The sequence below is a fragment of the Oncorhynchus clarkii genome, chromosome 10, assembly GCF_045791955.1.
Source record: "Oncorhynchus clarkii lewisi isolate Uvic-CL-2024 chromosome 10, UVic_Ocla_1.0, whole genome shotgun sequence".
Lineage (NCBI taxonomy): Eukaryota > Metazoa > Chordata > Actinopteri > Salmoniformes > Salmonidae > Oncorhynchus > Oncorhynchus clarkii.
In genome coordinates, this window is record NC_092156.1 from 11,232,358 (window position 1) to 11,248,188 (window position 15,831).

General features: G+C 44.1%; 1 protein-coding gene across 1 annotated transcript; it reads left to right on the plus strand.

The window, feature by feature from the left end:
* The first annotated feature begins 1,600 nt into the window (after positions 1-1,600).
* On the plus strand, positions 1,601-15,518 carry LOC139419431 (glutaredoxin domain-containing cysteine-rich protein 2). Its single transcript, XM_071169380.1, has 3 exons — positions 1,601-1,954; positions 14,435-14,674; positions 15,342-15,518. The coding sequence occupies exons 1-3, from the start codon at positions 1,601-1,603 to the stop codon at positions 15,516-15,518; spliced, it is 771 nt and encodes a 256-aa protein (XP_071025481.1).
* The last annotated feature ends 313 nt before the right edge of the window (positions 15,519-15,831 follow it).

Genomic DNA, 15,831 nt, shown 5'->3' on the forward strand with positions numbered 1-15,831 from the left:
ACGTGAACTTCTGACTTCAGCTGTATACAGGATGCTACCCTCCACAGCATGACCTCACTCCAGATTCAAACTCCAAACCTACAACCTAATGTTGGACAAAATTACCTGGAAGGATTACTACTACCAAGGATTCCTTTTTCCAAGCTATACAGAGGGTGCTCTGGGAAACAATCAGCAGAGACCTGGAGACACCATCCAACCCGGAACTGAGACAGACCAGATACAACTTCAATTAGCACTGAGGTGTGAAATGAGAGGTGTCGAAGCCTTCAAGCCCAACAAATGGCATGAGTCTCTCACAGCCTACCCCACCCAAATCCAGGGACCTTTGAAGCCCCCTCCCACTGTTCAGAGACTGCCCACTGCCATTTTCTACAAGAAATCTCCCTCTAGCTTCTCCCAAATGGGTGACACCTACTCCCATTGCCTGCTGCACTGCTGCTTGGATTCGACACTGCTGCTTGGATTCACCGTCTGCCCTGGCCTGTCTCACCCTATCTGATACCCCAACCACACTCCCCCCTCTCTTCCGAGCTTTTGCTCGCCTCCACCACATACACACTGTTGGGGCGAGTGACTCTGAACTTACAATGGCTAGCTCTAAGTCGTTATACTCACTTTTCAGTATTTGGTATTCAAGAATGGTCCACCACCCAAAGAACATCCAACCAACTTGACACAACTGTGGGAAGTATTGTAGTCAACATGGGCCAGAAACCCTTTGAAAGGTTTTTACACCTTGCAGAGTCCATGCCCCGATGAAATGAGGCTGTTCTTAGGGCAACTCAATATCAGGAAGTTGTTACTAATGTTTTATACATTCAGTGTATATTTATATTCTGGACTCTGACATTTCTCATTCTGATATTTCTTAATTCCTTTCTTTGAACTTTTTGGATTGGTGAATATTGTTTTGTATTACTAGGTATTATTACTGCACTGTTGGAACTAGAAACACAAGCCTTTCACTGCACCTGCGAAAACATCTGCAAATCTGTGTACACAACCAATAAACTTTGATATGATTTGAAAAGTGGCTAAAATACGGGATTGTTCCAGGATGCAGCCACGAAAAAATAGAAAAATGTTTTAAACCATGACTCAGCGGTTGGGGGTGTTGGTTCAATTTGGATAAGCTTTTATTTTAATATGTACCACTGTAGCAGTAGAAATGTCCTTTTAAACAAATAGGAGAATGGATAAATTAGAATTATTTAGGACCACCTCCCCAGTTATACTTGTTGCATTTAGGGGGATTCATGTCTCATTGAGGGGGCCTGAGAACCCCCTGGGCCCCTCGTAATTCACACTCTGCTCCATGCCTACAATTCTTGCTTTTAGCAACACTCCACTACTCCTGCAAACATGATTATTTGATGATACGGTCTCAGTTTCCCCATTATCCTTTAGTGAATACGATCTGACACTGAATAATTCAGCTGTGGTAGCTAAAGACAGACAGCAGGTAGAGGTAGGCTGATCTCAAGCAGTCCATTGAACACCCCGTATCGTATCAGCTCCTTGTTCAAGTAGGTACAGTATATAGGGTCCTTAGGGTCTCAGGCGGATTCTCAAAGTCACATCTCCCAGCAGGAGAACCATGGAGGAGCTCCAGAGGAAACTGGACAAGAGGTATGACAGCGATCAGCTGTATGACAGCAAACCCAGAAAGGTGAGGTTCAAGCTGGCCTCGTCGGTCAGCGGCAGGGTGCTGAAGCATGTGTACGAGGATGGCCAGGAGCTGGACAGCCCAGAGGAGAAATACCCCCACAGCTTCCACAGCCACAAGATGCCCAGACACCTGGAGATGGAGCAGCTCTGTGGCTTCCAGGACATGCAGGACCAGGGTCTGTACCCCCCTACCGGACTGATGGCCCAGAGGATCAACGTCTACAGGGGGGGTGCTAACTACAGACCCTCTGCCCACAATGATACACCAGAGGGAGTCCCCAATGTGAGTAGTTGTAGCTTGGTTGAAAAAAACATGCTATGAAACTGTTGATTGGTAGCACAATACACAACCTTCACCACACCCCTATTTGCTTTCATTGCCTTTTGTAATGCATGGTTAATTGTCTCAGATCAGTAATATATTCTATCCTGGTGGGTGTCTGCTTGCCGATTAGAATTTAAGGGGCCGATTCAGACTTAGGAAATGCACTCCCTTTGTCACGTTCTGACCTTAGTTATTTTATTTATGTCTTTGTTTTAGTATGGTCAGGGCGTGAGTTGGGTGGGTTGTCTATGTTTGTTGTTCTATGTTGTGTTTTGAGTTTGGCCTGGTATGGTTCTCAATCAGAGGCAGGTGTCGTTAGTCGTCTCTGATTGAGAATCATACTTAGGTAGCCTTTTTCCACCTGTGTTGCGTGGGTGTTTGTTTTCTGTCTCTGTGTCTTCACCAGACAGAACTGTTTCGTTTTTCGTTCGTTCGTTCTCCTTGTAATTTTGTTTTTGGTGTTCAATGTTAATAAATGATCAACATGGACACGTACCACGCTGCATATTGGTCCGATCCTTCATACTCCTCGTCGGAGGAAGACGGATATCCTTCACACCCTTCTCCTACTCACTTCTCAGTATTTGAGATTCAGACTTACAGGCTGACTACAACGCTTGCGTCGCTTGCGCAAGCGTTGCAAAATAAATGTAGAAATCTATATTATTCAATTATTGTACCCACACTGCTCACGCACACCAACGAGTGTCTGCGTTGCTAAGGGCTAAAATAGAAGTCAGTTCTATTTCTTGACGCAGATCGCGCTGCAAGTCCTGCCTCTCCCATCTCCTCATTGGTTTATAGAAGCAGGTACCCATGTGCCATCTCCTCATTGTTTATACCCACGTGGGTGACTGAAGACGAATGAGGTCAGTGGCGGTAATGCACCTAATTTATGAAAGTTGCCAATTGCAATATAAAGTCAAGAGAAGAAAAAGCCTGGAAGAGAAATGACTAGAAACGATTCGGTTGACCGTTTTATGTGTAGAGTAGAGGACCTTGTGCATTTCAGGTAAATAGGACAAATTAGCTAGCAAGTGCAAATTAATATTATTGGGTCAGAGTTTGTTTTGATATTTTAACCTGCGTGTCGTGATCACGTTTGTTGTGGGGAGACAAAATACATTTATGCACGATGGCGCACGCACGCAGCCGGTTTGGGTTCCGTGTTAGCTTATTCAGTTACGTAACGCACTCTGCAGGTGTGGCTGTCTTGCGAGCTCTGAATAAAATGTATTCAATCTCTGAAAACCCTCCCACTTGCTGGCCATTCAATAGGCTTTCAGTACACTTATTTATCTTAAGCCATCCATTTAAATACGGAGTACCTTTTAGTTATACATTTGGCGACAGACTAGAATATATCGAGAAAACGGTTTCAGAATATTAGGGATCAGAAAAAGAAAAGACATCTAAATATATGCATATTCTTCTCCATTTCAGCAACAATTGGTAGATAAACTATTAGATTATTTAGGTTTAGGAACGTATTTATTAATCATAAAAACAGGTTTGCAGAGCCTTTACACACAAAAGAACGATAACAGTGATTTGATTCATTCAGAAAATTGCCACATTCAGTTCTTTAACCCATAGTAATGTAAATGAGTGTACATAGAATTATAATAGGGAGAATAGTGTACACTAGTAGGTTATACCCTCGTCTATTGCCTGCACTAACCATGGAACTGTGGATGACAACTAAGTATTGAGCCATGCGTCGGGTTCAAACTGTTATGGCTTGGTCTTGCGCTCCAGTCCATAATGATTTAATTACCCTGCATTACTTCTTTTATATTATCAACTGTTACTAATGATCCTCAGCAACAACCACACGGCCGTGACAGCGTTTACAGAGGAAGCTAATGAAGGTTAACAAAACAATGTTTATAGCAACTGAAGGGAACAAACAGTACATTGGCAGTTTAATATGTGGTTATTAGGCCTAGTGATGGCTAATATTTAACATGATAGAAGTAAGAAACAGAGAAAGTCGGGGTAGCCTATAATTAAGACATTCAAGAGTGCCCATGCCTGCAAATTAAAAGGCTGTACAATTTTTATTCTGCATAATTGCAAAGCATTTCATTATAGCATATGAGCTGTTGGGCTATAGTTTATCAAACTGTGTTAAAATGAAGGACAAAACAATGTTTTTGTTGTATGCTGTTATTTACCAACCTCAATGTGTGTACAATACTGTGGCAATACAGCAATCAAGTATCAGCTGATCAGATAACAGTCACATCTTCAGTGTTTCATTCTCTGCAGCCAGTCTTTACTTTAGTCTGTCCTGTGAAGTTCAGACTGAACAAAATACGAAAAGCATAAAATGTTTACTTTTATCACTATGTCATATTTCTCCAAATTACTTTTAATGAAAAGACTAAAAGACTAAGCAAGTATCACACAGTCCAATAAAACGTTTATGATTGTACACTTACAAAGGCCCTCAGGGTGTTGTCAAGTTGTCCGCTGAATAGCAAATGAATACACTTAAAGAGACAGTAAAACGTTGTAAACACGCAATTAGTATTTTATCACATAGGTATTAACCACTAAAACAGACATTTTTATTCAAGTCCGTCTATCAAATCAAAACGATTCAAATGTTATTAGTCGCATGCTTCGTAAACAACAGGTGTGGACTGACAGTGAAATGCTTACTTATAATGTAGAGAGAAATAATAGAAAAGTAAAACGCATAATAATGATCCTACACATAATCGATGGTCCTAAAGTCATTTGGAGAGGTAAATTGAAGAGGTACATTATTATAAGCTCAGCATAACTACGATTTCTTGCTTTCTCGAATGGCAACCAAAGCTTAGCATACCTTGACTATTGGGCTTCAACGAAGTGTAAGGCGTCTGTGCTTCCAGTGGTCGAGCGTCCAACCTCTCCAACTGCTCCAACTGCTCGTTGACTTCCACCGAGGTTAACCCTAAGAAGACAAAGATAAAAAATATCAGTGTTATGGAAACTCAAACTAGCTTCATGTTATTTTGTTATCAAATGCAAATAGTTAGTCTGAAATTGTTTCTATTTACTTTAACAGATGGTGACCCCAGCTAGAACAAAAGAGCAGCGAGGTTTCCTAGGTCTTGCCTTCCTGTCGTCCTTTCGTCCTTCTTCTAAACCAAGTAATTTGCCTGGATGTCGTAGCACTTGGTCCCCTTTTTGATTCTGCTCTGGTAGCTCTCCTTCTGTTTCTCCTGCGCTTTGTCCATGTTCAGTCTCACCTTGATTGATAACAGGAATAAATGCAATTATATTTCTATTTACAAATACATTACTTACATATCTCTTGCGGGGCCAGAAAATAAATTAACAACGGACAATCATTTTTACCTGGTCAAAAACCTCCACATCCTTCTCAATCCGTGTCCGAAGGTGGTCATCGAAGGCGTTCTGATCTGGTTCTACAACTTCCACCACATCAGGTGGGGTTTCAGTGATCTGAAAGTATGTTTTACAAAAATAGCAATAGACAAACAACAACACTAAGTCTCATCACAAATTGGAAAGACTACAGTAAATACCATAACTGTACATACAATTGTATTGTTACCTCAGTCAACAGCTGCGGCTTGCGTCCAGACTCGTTGGCGGGCTGGATGCTGTTGTTGTGTGCAAAGAGAATTACCTTCAGGTTGTTCGCCCACCCTTCCTGGTACCAATCAAGGTACTTGCCCATGGCAGTCTTGAGGGTCTGGTTGGTCCATTCACCAAACCTGGAGGAGAGGGTAGGAAAGGGATATCAATTAACAATGTAAGATATTGAAATATGTCAGATTATGGTTTTCCATACAATGGAAAAACAAAAAACGAATTGTAAATAATAAATCAAACAAACCATTGTTGACAGAATATAACCTAAAACATCTGTACCTTGTTCCAGCATTCATGACCTCGGTCACTCAAGATGACCTCAGGAGAACCGTGGGTGTTGAAGATGTCTATCATTGCCTTGGAGGTGGCCTCGCCAGTCTCGTACTTGATGGGTATCATACAAAACAACTAAACAAATATCTATTTTTGGTTCCAAGCACCCTTTTTAATGGGTTACAGAAGGGAATTTACAGTTCAGCACGTACTCTTCCTTTACTAACCTTAATGGGTATTGCCTTCACCCACTTGGTAAAGCAATCGGTCACCGTCAGTCACCAGCTGTTGCTATTCCTGGATTTCGGGAAGGGACCGATGAGGTCCACCCATAACATTTGAAGTGAGAGAAGATTACTTTATTCTTACCCGTATATGTGTCATACAGAATGCAGATTTTCATATTTGTAAGCATACTGACACACACACACGTGCTATAATATTGAACTCTGCTGTGGTCAAGTAAAGCAACCATTACAAAACAACGTATCAGGGCAAAATTTGAATTGGGACACATACCGATCATGTGCCATGGTGAAACAACTTTGATGGGATTCAACTCCAGTGCCACAGTCTTCGCCCTCTCAAACTTCTGACAGGGTACTGACCTTTAAGCACAAAGTGACAAATTGAAACATTGTGTATTCTCTGATATGACATTCATTGAAATCATAATAAATTCAGATATAATAGAATGTGATTGATAAACAAAAGGCTATTTCATTTGCCCAGCTGTCCACCTCCTTGACAATTCCCCGTCATGCACTTCACAGGTCTCCCGGGTGGGGCAGTGGTCTAAGGCACAGCATTGCAGCGCTAGCTGTGCCTCCAGAGATTCTGGGTTCAAGCCCAGGCTTTGTCGCAGCCGGCCGTGACAGAGAGGCCCATGGGGCGGCACACAATTGGCCCAGCGTCGTCTGGGTTAGGAAGGGTTTGGTCGGCAGGGATATCCTTGTCTCATCACGCACTAGCAACTCCTGTGGCAGGCTGGGCGCAGTGCACGCTGACCAGGCTGCCAGGTGTACGGTGTTTCGTCCAACACATTGGTGCGGCTGGCGTCCGGGTTGGATGTGCATTGTGTCAAGAAGCAGTGTGGCTTGGTTGGGTTGTGTTTCGGAGGACGCATGGCTCTCGACCTTCGCCTCTCCCAAGTCAGCACAGGAGTTGTAGCGATGAGACAAGACAGTAACAATATTGGGGAGAAAAAGGGGCTAATTATTATTTATTTTTTATTTAAAAAATCATGTTCTCCGACATGGCCAGCATGCATCTCTATCAGCACGACCTTCCCCCGTAGGTACATATGATTGCCTAACAAGTTGGAAGAGAAGAGTTGTTGAAATACTCAAGTCTAAGTACATTTCCACTGCTCTCTTTCTCTCTCTGTTTCTTTCTCTCCATCTCTCTCTCGGTCTTTCAGTCTTTTCCAACCTCTCTCTCCCTCACATCCTTTCTTTCTTACTTTCTCCCCCCCTCTCTCTTCGTCTGTCTAGCAAAGACACCTAGTTAAGGGCATTTGGAATTACCAAAATTGCTTACACCTATCCATTTGATTGATCAGGTTTAATGTATAGCTAAACACCTCAATATGATAGATGTCTAACTATATCAGTGGAGTCTGCTAACTCATTAATCCCATTGTGATGCGGAGAGGACTATTTGGCATGACAGGCCCCCATTATTAGCCAGATCAGAATCATTTTGTGCAAAAAGAACTAGCTTAGACAAGCCCACTAGGCAAAACATTTACCAGCCTATCTGTCATTTGCCCGAAATGCCAGATGGCCAGTCCGATATCTAACAATTTCACTACAATACACACAATACACACAGATCTAAAGTAAAGGAATGGTATTAAGAATATATACATATTTGGATGAGCAATGTCGGAGAGGCACAGACTTAAATACAGTAGAATAGAATAGAATACAGTATATACATAAGAGATGAGTAATGCAAAATATGTAAACATTACTAAAGTGACTAGTGTTCCATTATTAAACTGGCCAGTGATTTCAACTCCTCTAAGGTGCTAGTGGTGGCTATTTTATAGTCCGATGGCCTTGAGATAAAAGCTGAGCTTGGAGGGTACTATGGTGTTGAATGCTGAGCTATAGTCAATGAACAGCATTCTTACATAGGTATTCCTCTTGTCCAGATGGGATAGGGCAGTCTTTCAAAGCACTTTATAATGACAGAAGTGAGCGCTACAGTCATTTAGTTCAGTTACTTTTGCTTTCTTGGGTACAGGAACAATGGTGGACATCTTGTAGCTTGTGGGGACAGCAGACTGGGAGAGGGAGGGATTGAATATGTCCGTAAACACTCCAGCCAGCTGGTCCGCGCATGCTCTGAGGACGAGGCTAGGGATGCTGTCTGGGTCGGCAGCCTTGCCACGGAGAAGGAGAACCCACAGTCCTTGGTAGCTTGCAGCGTCAGTGGCAATGTGTTATGCTCAAAGTGGGCGAAAAAGGTGTATATCTTATCCGGAGGCAAGACATAAGTGTCCTCAACGTGGCTGGTTTTCCATTTGTAGTCCATGATTGTCTGTAGACCCTGCTGCATACATCTGGTGTCTGAGCTGTTGAATTGCGACTCAAATTTGTCTCTGTACTGACATTTTGCCTGTTTGATTGCCTTACGGAGGGAATAACTACAGTGTTTGTATTCGGCCATATTCCCAGTCACCTTTCCATGGTTAAATCAAATCAAATGTATTTATATAGCCCTTCTTACATCAGCTGATATATCAAAGTGCTGTACAGAAACCCAGCCTAAAACCCCAAACAGCAAGCAATGCAGGTGTAGAAGCACGGTGGCTAGGAAAAACTCCCTAGAAAGGCCAAAACCTAGGAAGAAACCTAGAGAGGAACCAGGCTATGAAGAGTGGCCAGTCCTCTTCTGGCTGTGCCGGGTGGAGATTATAACAGAACATGGCCAAGATGTTCAAATGTTCATAAATGACCAGCATGGTCAAATAATAATAATCACAGTAGTTGTTGAGGGTGCAACAAGTCAGCACCTCAGGAGTAAATGTCAGTTGGCTTTTAATAGCCGATCGTTGAGAGTATCTCTACCGCTCCTGCCATCTCTAGAGAGTTGAAAACAGCAGGTTTGGGACAAGTAGCATGTCCGGTGAACAGGTCAGGGTTCCATAGCCGCAGGCAGAACAGTTGAAACTGGAGCAGCAGCACGGCCAGGTGGACTGGGGACAGCAAGGAGTAATCATGCCAGGTAGTCCTGAGGCATGGTCCTAGGGCTCAGGTCCTCCGAGAGAAATAAAGAATTAGAGAAAGCATACTTAAATTCACACAGGACACCGGGTAAGACAGGATAAATACTCCAGATATACCAGACTGACCCTAGCCCCCCGACACATAATCTACTGCAGCATAAATACTGGAGGCTGAGACAAGAGGGGTCAGGAGACACTGTGGCCCCATTCGATGATACCCCCAGACAGGGCCAAACAGGAAGGATATAACCCCATCCACTTTGCCAAAGCACAGCCCCCACACCGCTAGAGGGATATCTTCAACCACCAATGTACCATCCTGAGACAAGGCCGAGTATAGCCTACAAAGATCTCCGCCACGGCACAACCCAAGGGGGGTGCCAACCGAGACACGAAGACCACGTCAGCGACTCAACCCACTCAAGTGACGCACCCCTCCTAGGGACAGCATGGAAGAGCACCAGTAAGCCAGTTACTCAGACCCTGTAATAGGGTTAGAGGCAGAGAATCCCAGTGGAGAGAGGGGAACCGGCCAGGCAGAGACAGCAAGGGCGGTTCGTTGCTCCAGAGCCTTTCCGTTCACCTTCACTCTCCTGGGCCAGACTACACTCAATCACATGACCTACTGAAGAGATGAGTCTTCAGTAAATACTTAAATGTTGAGAATGAGTCTGCGTCTCTCCCATGGGTAGGCAGACCATTCCATAAAAGTGGAGCTCTATAGGAGAAAGCCCTGCCTACAGCTATTTGCTTAGAAATTCTAGGGACAATTAGGAGGCCTGCGTCTTGTGACCATAGTGTACGTGTAGGTATGTACAGCAGGACCAAATCGGAAAGATAGGTAGGAGCAAGCCCATGTCATGCTTTGTAGGTTAGCAGTAAAACCTTGAAATCAGCCCTAGCCTTAATAGGAAGCCAGTGTAGAGAGGCTAGCACTGGAGTAATATGATTTTAAAAAATTGGTTCTAGTCAGGATTCTACAGCCGTATTTAGCACTAACTGAAGTTTATTTACTGCTTTATCCGGGTAGACGAAAAGTAGAGCATTGCAGTAGTCTAACCTAGAAGTAACAAAAGCATGGATTAATTTTTCTGCATCATTTTTGGACAGAAAGTTTCTGATTTTTGCAATGTTACGTAAATGGAAAAAAGCTGTCTTGAATCAGTCTTGATATGTTCATCAAAAGAGAGATCAGGGTCCAGAGTAACGCCGAGGTCCTTCACAGTTTTATTTGAGACGACTGTACAACCATCAAGATTAATTGTCAGATTCAACAAAAGATCTCTTTGTGTCTTGGGACCTAGAACAAGCATCTCTGTTTTGTCCGAGTTTAAAAGTAGAACGTTTGCAGCCATCCACTTCCTTATGTCTGAAACACAGGCTTCTAGCGAGGGCAATTTTGGGGCTTCACCATGTTTCATTGAAATGTACAGTTGTGTGTCATCTGCATAGCAGTGAAAGTTATCATTATGTTTTCGAATGACATCCCCAAGAGGAAAAATATATAGTGAAAACAATCGTGGTCCTAAAACGGAACCTTGAGGAACACCGAAATTTACAGTTAATTTGTCAGAGGACAAACCATTCACAGAGACAAATTGATATATTTCCAACAGATAAGATCTAAACCAGGCCAGAACATTTTATTGGTATTGGTATTGACCAATTTGGGTTTCCAATCTCTCCAAAAGAATGTGGTGATCGATGTTGTCAAAAGCAGCACTAAGGTCTAGAAGCATGAGGACAGATGCAGAGCCTCGGTCTGACGCCATTAAAAGGTAATTTACCACCTTCACAAGTGCAGCCTCAGTGCTATGATGGTGTCTAAAACCAGACTGAAGCATTTCGTTTACATTGTTTGTCCTCAGGAAGGCAGTGAGATGCTGCGCAACAGCTTTTTCAAAAACTTTAGAGAGGAATGGAAGATTAGACCATATAGGCCAATAGTTTTTTATATTTTCTGGGTCAAGGTTTGGCTTTTTCAAGAGAAGCTTTATTACTGCAACTTTTAGTGAGTTTGGTACACATCCGGTGGATAGAGAGCCGTTTATTATGTTCAACATAGGAGGGCCAAGCACAGGAAGCAGCTCGTTAAGTAGTTTAGTTGGGTCCAGTATGCAGTTTGAAGGTTTAGAGGCCATGATTATTTTCATCATTGTGTCAAGAACTATAGTACTCAAACACTTGGGTGTCTCTCTTGATCCTAGGTCCTGGCAGAGTTGTGCAGACTCAGGACAACTGAGCTTTGTAGGAATACGCAGATTTAAAGCGTCCGTAATTTGCTTTCTAATGATCATGATCTTTTCCTCAAAGAAGTTCATGAATTTATTACTGCTGAAGTGAAAGCCATCCTCTCTTGGGGAATGCTGCTTTTTAGTTAGCTTTGCGACAGTATCAAAAATAAATTTTGGATTGTTCTTATTTTCCTCAATTAAGTTGGAAAAATAGGATGTTCGAGCAGCAGTGAGGGTTCTTCGATAGTACCGTGCAGTGTCTTTCCAAGCTAGTCGGAAGACTTCCAGTTTGGTGTGGCACCATTTCCGTTCCAATTTTCTGGAAGCTTGCATCAGAGCTCGGGTATTTTCTGTATACCAGGGAGCTAGTTTCTTATGACAAATGTTTTTAGTTTTTAGGGGTGCAACTGTCTCTAGGGTATTGTGCAAGGTTAAATTGAGTTCCTCAGTTAGGTGGTTAACTGATTTTTGTCCTCTGACGTCCTTGGGTAGGCAGAGGGAGTCTGGAAGGGCATCAAGGAATCTTTGGGTTGTCTGAGAATTTATAGCACAACTTTTGATGCTCCTTGGTTGGGGTCTGAGCAGATTATTTGTTGCGATTGCAAACGTAATAAAATGGTGGTCCGATACCCCAGGGTTATGAGGAAAAAGATTAAGATCCACAACATTTATTCCATGGGACAAAACTAGGTCCAGAGTATGACTGTGGCAGTGAGTAGGTCCAGAGACATGTTGGACAAAACCCACTGAGTCGATGATAGCTCCGAAAGCCTTTTGGAGTGGGTCTATGGACTTTTCCATGTGAATATTGAAGTCACCAAAAATGAGAATATTATCTGCTATGACTACAAGGTCCAATAGGAACTCAGGGATCTCAGTGAGGAACGCTGTATATGGCCCAGGAGGCCTGTAAACAGTAGCTATAAAAAGTGATTGGGTAGGCTACATAGATTTCATGACTAGAAGCTCAAGAGATGAAAACGTTTAGTTTTCTAACCTAGTTCGAGGCACAGACAAGGTCTCAAGGTCGAATACATAAAATAACAAAATACTGCAAAGTTGCTTAGGAGCTAGAAGCACGGCTGCCCTATCTGTCTGCGCCATATTTTAATTATATGACTTAGAAGGCTGGAGTCTTTAACAGTTTTTTGGCCTTCCTCTGACACCGCCTGGTTTTAAGGTCCTGGATGGTAGGGAGCTTGACTCCAGTGATGTACTGCGCCGTATGCACTACCCTCTGTAGCGCTGTGCAGTCGAATGCCAAGCAGTTGCCATACCAAGCAGTGATGCAGCAAGTCACGATGCTCTCAATGGTGCAGCTCTAAAACTTTTGGAGGATCTGAGGGCCTATGCCAAATATTTTTTGTCTCCTGAGTGGGAAGAGGCATTGTTGTGCCCTCTTCACAACTGTGTTGGTGTGTTTGGACCATGATAGAGCAGTGATGTGGACACCAAGGAACTTGAAGCTCTCAACCTGCTCCACTACAGCCCCATTGATGAGAATGGTGGCGTGCTCGGGTCCTCCTTTTCCTGTAGTCCACAATCAGCTCCTTTGTCTTGCTGACGTTGAGGGAGAGGTTGTTTTCCTGGCACTACACAGCCAGGTCTCTGGCCTCTTCCCTATAGGCTATCTCATCGTCGTCACTGATCAGTCCTACCACCATTGTGTCGTTGACAAACTTAATGATGGTGTTGGAGTCGTGCGCGGCCACACAATCATGGGTGATCGTGGGTGAACAGGGAGTACTTGAGGGGACTAGTCCCCGTATTGACGGTCAGCGTGGCAGATCTGTTGTTGTTTACCCTCACCACCTGGGGGCGTCCCGTCAGGAAGTTCAGGATCCAGTTGCAGAGGGAGGTGTTAAGTCCCAGGGTCCTTAACTTAGTGATGAACTTGGAGGGAACTATTGTGTTGAATGCTGAGTTGTAGTCAATGACCAGCATTCTCATGTAGCTGTTTCTTTTATCCAAGTGGGAAATGGTAGTGTGGAGTGCAATAGAGATTGCATCATCTGTCGGTGTGTTGGGGCAGTATGGAAATGGGAGTGGGTCCAGGGTGTCTGGGATGATGGTGTTGATGTGAGCCAAGACCAGCCTTTCAAAACATTTCATGGCTACAGATGTGATTGCTAAGAGGCAATAGTCATTTAGGCAGGTTACCTTGGAGTTCTTGGGCACAGGGACTATGGTGGTCTGCTTGAAACATGTTTGTATTACAGACTGGGTCAGAGAGAGATTGAAAATATTAGTGAAGACTCTTTCCAGCTGGTCAGTGGGTGCTCTGAGTACTCGTCCTGGTAATCCATCTGGCCCTACGGCCTTGTGATTGTTAGCTTGTTTAAAGGTCTTGCTCACATTGACTGATCACACATCGTGATCACACAGTCTTACGCATGGTTCAGTGTTGCTTGCCACGATGTGAGAATAGAAAGCATTTAGTCTGGTGTGCTGGGCATCTTGTTAGAATCCTTGCTACATTCAATGAGCATCAGAGCCTATGTAGTATGATTAGATTTTAGTCCTGTATTGACGCTCTGCTTGTTTGATGGTTCGTCAGAGAGCATTGCAGGACTTCTTGTAAGCGTTCAGGTTAGTGTCCCACTCCCACTCCAGTTCTAGCCTTTAGCTCAGTGTGGATGTTGCCTTTAATCCATGGCTTCTGGTTGGGATAAGTACGTACGGTCACTGTTGGGACGTCGTTGTCGATGAACTTATTAATGAAGCCAGTGACTGATGTGGTAAACTCCTCAATGCCGTCGGATGAGTCTCTGAACATATTCCAGTCTGTGCTAGTGAAACAGTCCTGTTGCTTAGCATCCACTTCATCGGACCACTTCCATATTGGGCATGTGACTGGTACTTCCTGTATGAGTTTTAGCTTGTAAGCAGGAATCCGGAGGATAGAGTTATTGTCAGATTTGCCAAATGGAGGATGAGAGAGAGCGTTGTATGAGTTTCTATGTGTGGAATCACCGGCCATTAGGAGCGACGCCTCTGTTGTTAACAAAGAGACACACATCAACTACTTTGTACTAAGTAATGCTCATCAAAGACCATGACCATGCTTTTTTGTTTGCCCTCTAGTCTTCAGTATTGGACTTCGGAAAGATAATAATCTACACCAGCAATCTGCGCATCATCCGGGCCCCTCGGAGGGAAGAAGGGACGGGGCGCCATCCTCAGACCCCGGGGGGAGTGGACGAGTACTCACAGGGGCGTAACAGAGGGGGTAAGAGGAGGCCCAAAGCCCTCTGTGCTCATGGGGAGGAGCAGAGCACACATCCACAGGACGGGGAGGAGCAGAGCACCCATCGACCGGACGGGGTAAAACGGCCTGACCAGAACACCTTGCACCATTTAATGTGCTTCAGCAATGCTATCCCCTTCTCTGTCTCTCTCTAACCACATCTCTGCCTACCGACTGCACAGATAGTGATGACTACTCAGTTTCTCTGCTGCCATTTATGAGCCGGGATACTCTCAGTAATTCCCCATGGTCGCTTCTTCAACTGATTGCCAGTTGCACTCTCTCCTTCTTTCTCCCCCCCTCACCCCCTTCTCTCCCCCCTCTCGCTCTCCGTCTCTCTCCCCCTTCCCCCTCTCACTCTCCCCCTCGCTCCCCCCCTCCCCCCTCTCTCCCCCTCCCTCTTGCTCTCCCCCTCGCTCCTCCATTCTCTCTCTCCCTCTCTTTCGGTCTTTCCATTCCTAACTCATCTCTCTTTCTCTCACTGGGTTTCTCATTTCCTCTGCCTCTCCATATTTTCTAATATTTCATTTTTTCTCTCTTTGTTGCCTTTCTCTCTTTGTTGCCTTCTCTCTCTTTGTTGCCTTTTTAACATTCTCTGTTTGGACCCAGGTCATCTTTTTTTGACTTGTACTTTTCTACCATTTTGTTTGATTCATTAGTAATGATATGTCAAATGAGTTGACATGGGTGGCAGTGTTTCTCTGGGTTGTTAGTGACACTGTGTGTATGTGTGTGTGCCTCCAGCAGGATGCAGTGTCTGGCTGCCAGCATTGTGGAGGTTCGGGCTGTGCCCCCTGCTCTCTATGCCATGGCAGCAAGCTGTCAATGCTGGCCAACCGCTTCAATGAGTCTATCAGTGTGCTGCGATGCCAGGCCTGCTACCCTGATGGACTGGAGAGGTGCCAGTCCTGTACCAAATAACACCAACCACTGGCTGTGTGTGAGCCCATTGTCTCTCCCGATGTAATAGCACTGTAATATAAAATGGTTATGATGGTTATGGGAGCACTGCATATGTTTTTGTAAGGAATCAGAATCCAATTGTTGGAAGGAAAGGAGGCTACCATACGTGCAGCTGGCTGAACCATAGAGAACAAAGACACATGATAAGACAACAAAATCACTCTGTTGGTGGTAGGTGGTGCATCTGAGTCTCTGCAAAGATAACATGAACTACCAACTGGTTTCATGATGACTTATCATTTTAATTAAAATAATGTAAAATCATTGCATT

Bases quoted from the DNA above. Each gene is read 5' to 3' on its own strand.
- LOC139419431 (XM_071169380.1), top strand. From the start codon at position 1,601: ATGGAGGAGCTCCAGAGGAAACTGGACAAGAGGTATGACAGCGATCAG. The intron at 1,955-14,434 runs GTGAGTAGTTGT...TTTGCCCTCTAG, and splicing joins CACCAGAGGGAGTCCCCAAT to TCTTCAGTATTGGACTTCGG. The intron at 14,675-15,341 runs GTAAAACGGCCT...GTGTGCCTCCAG, and splicing joins GCACCCATCGACCGGACGGG to CAGGATGCAGTGTCTGGCTG.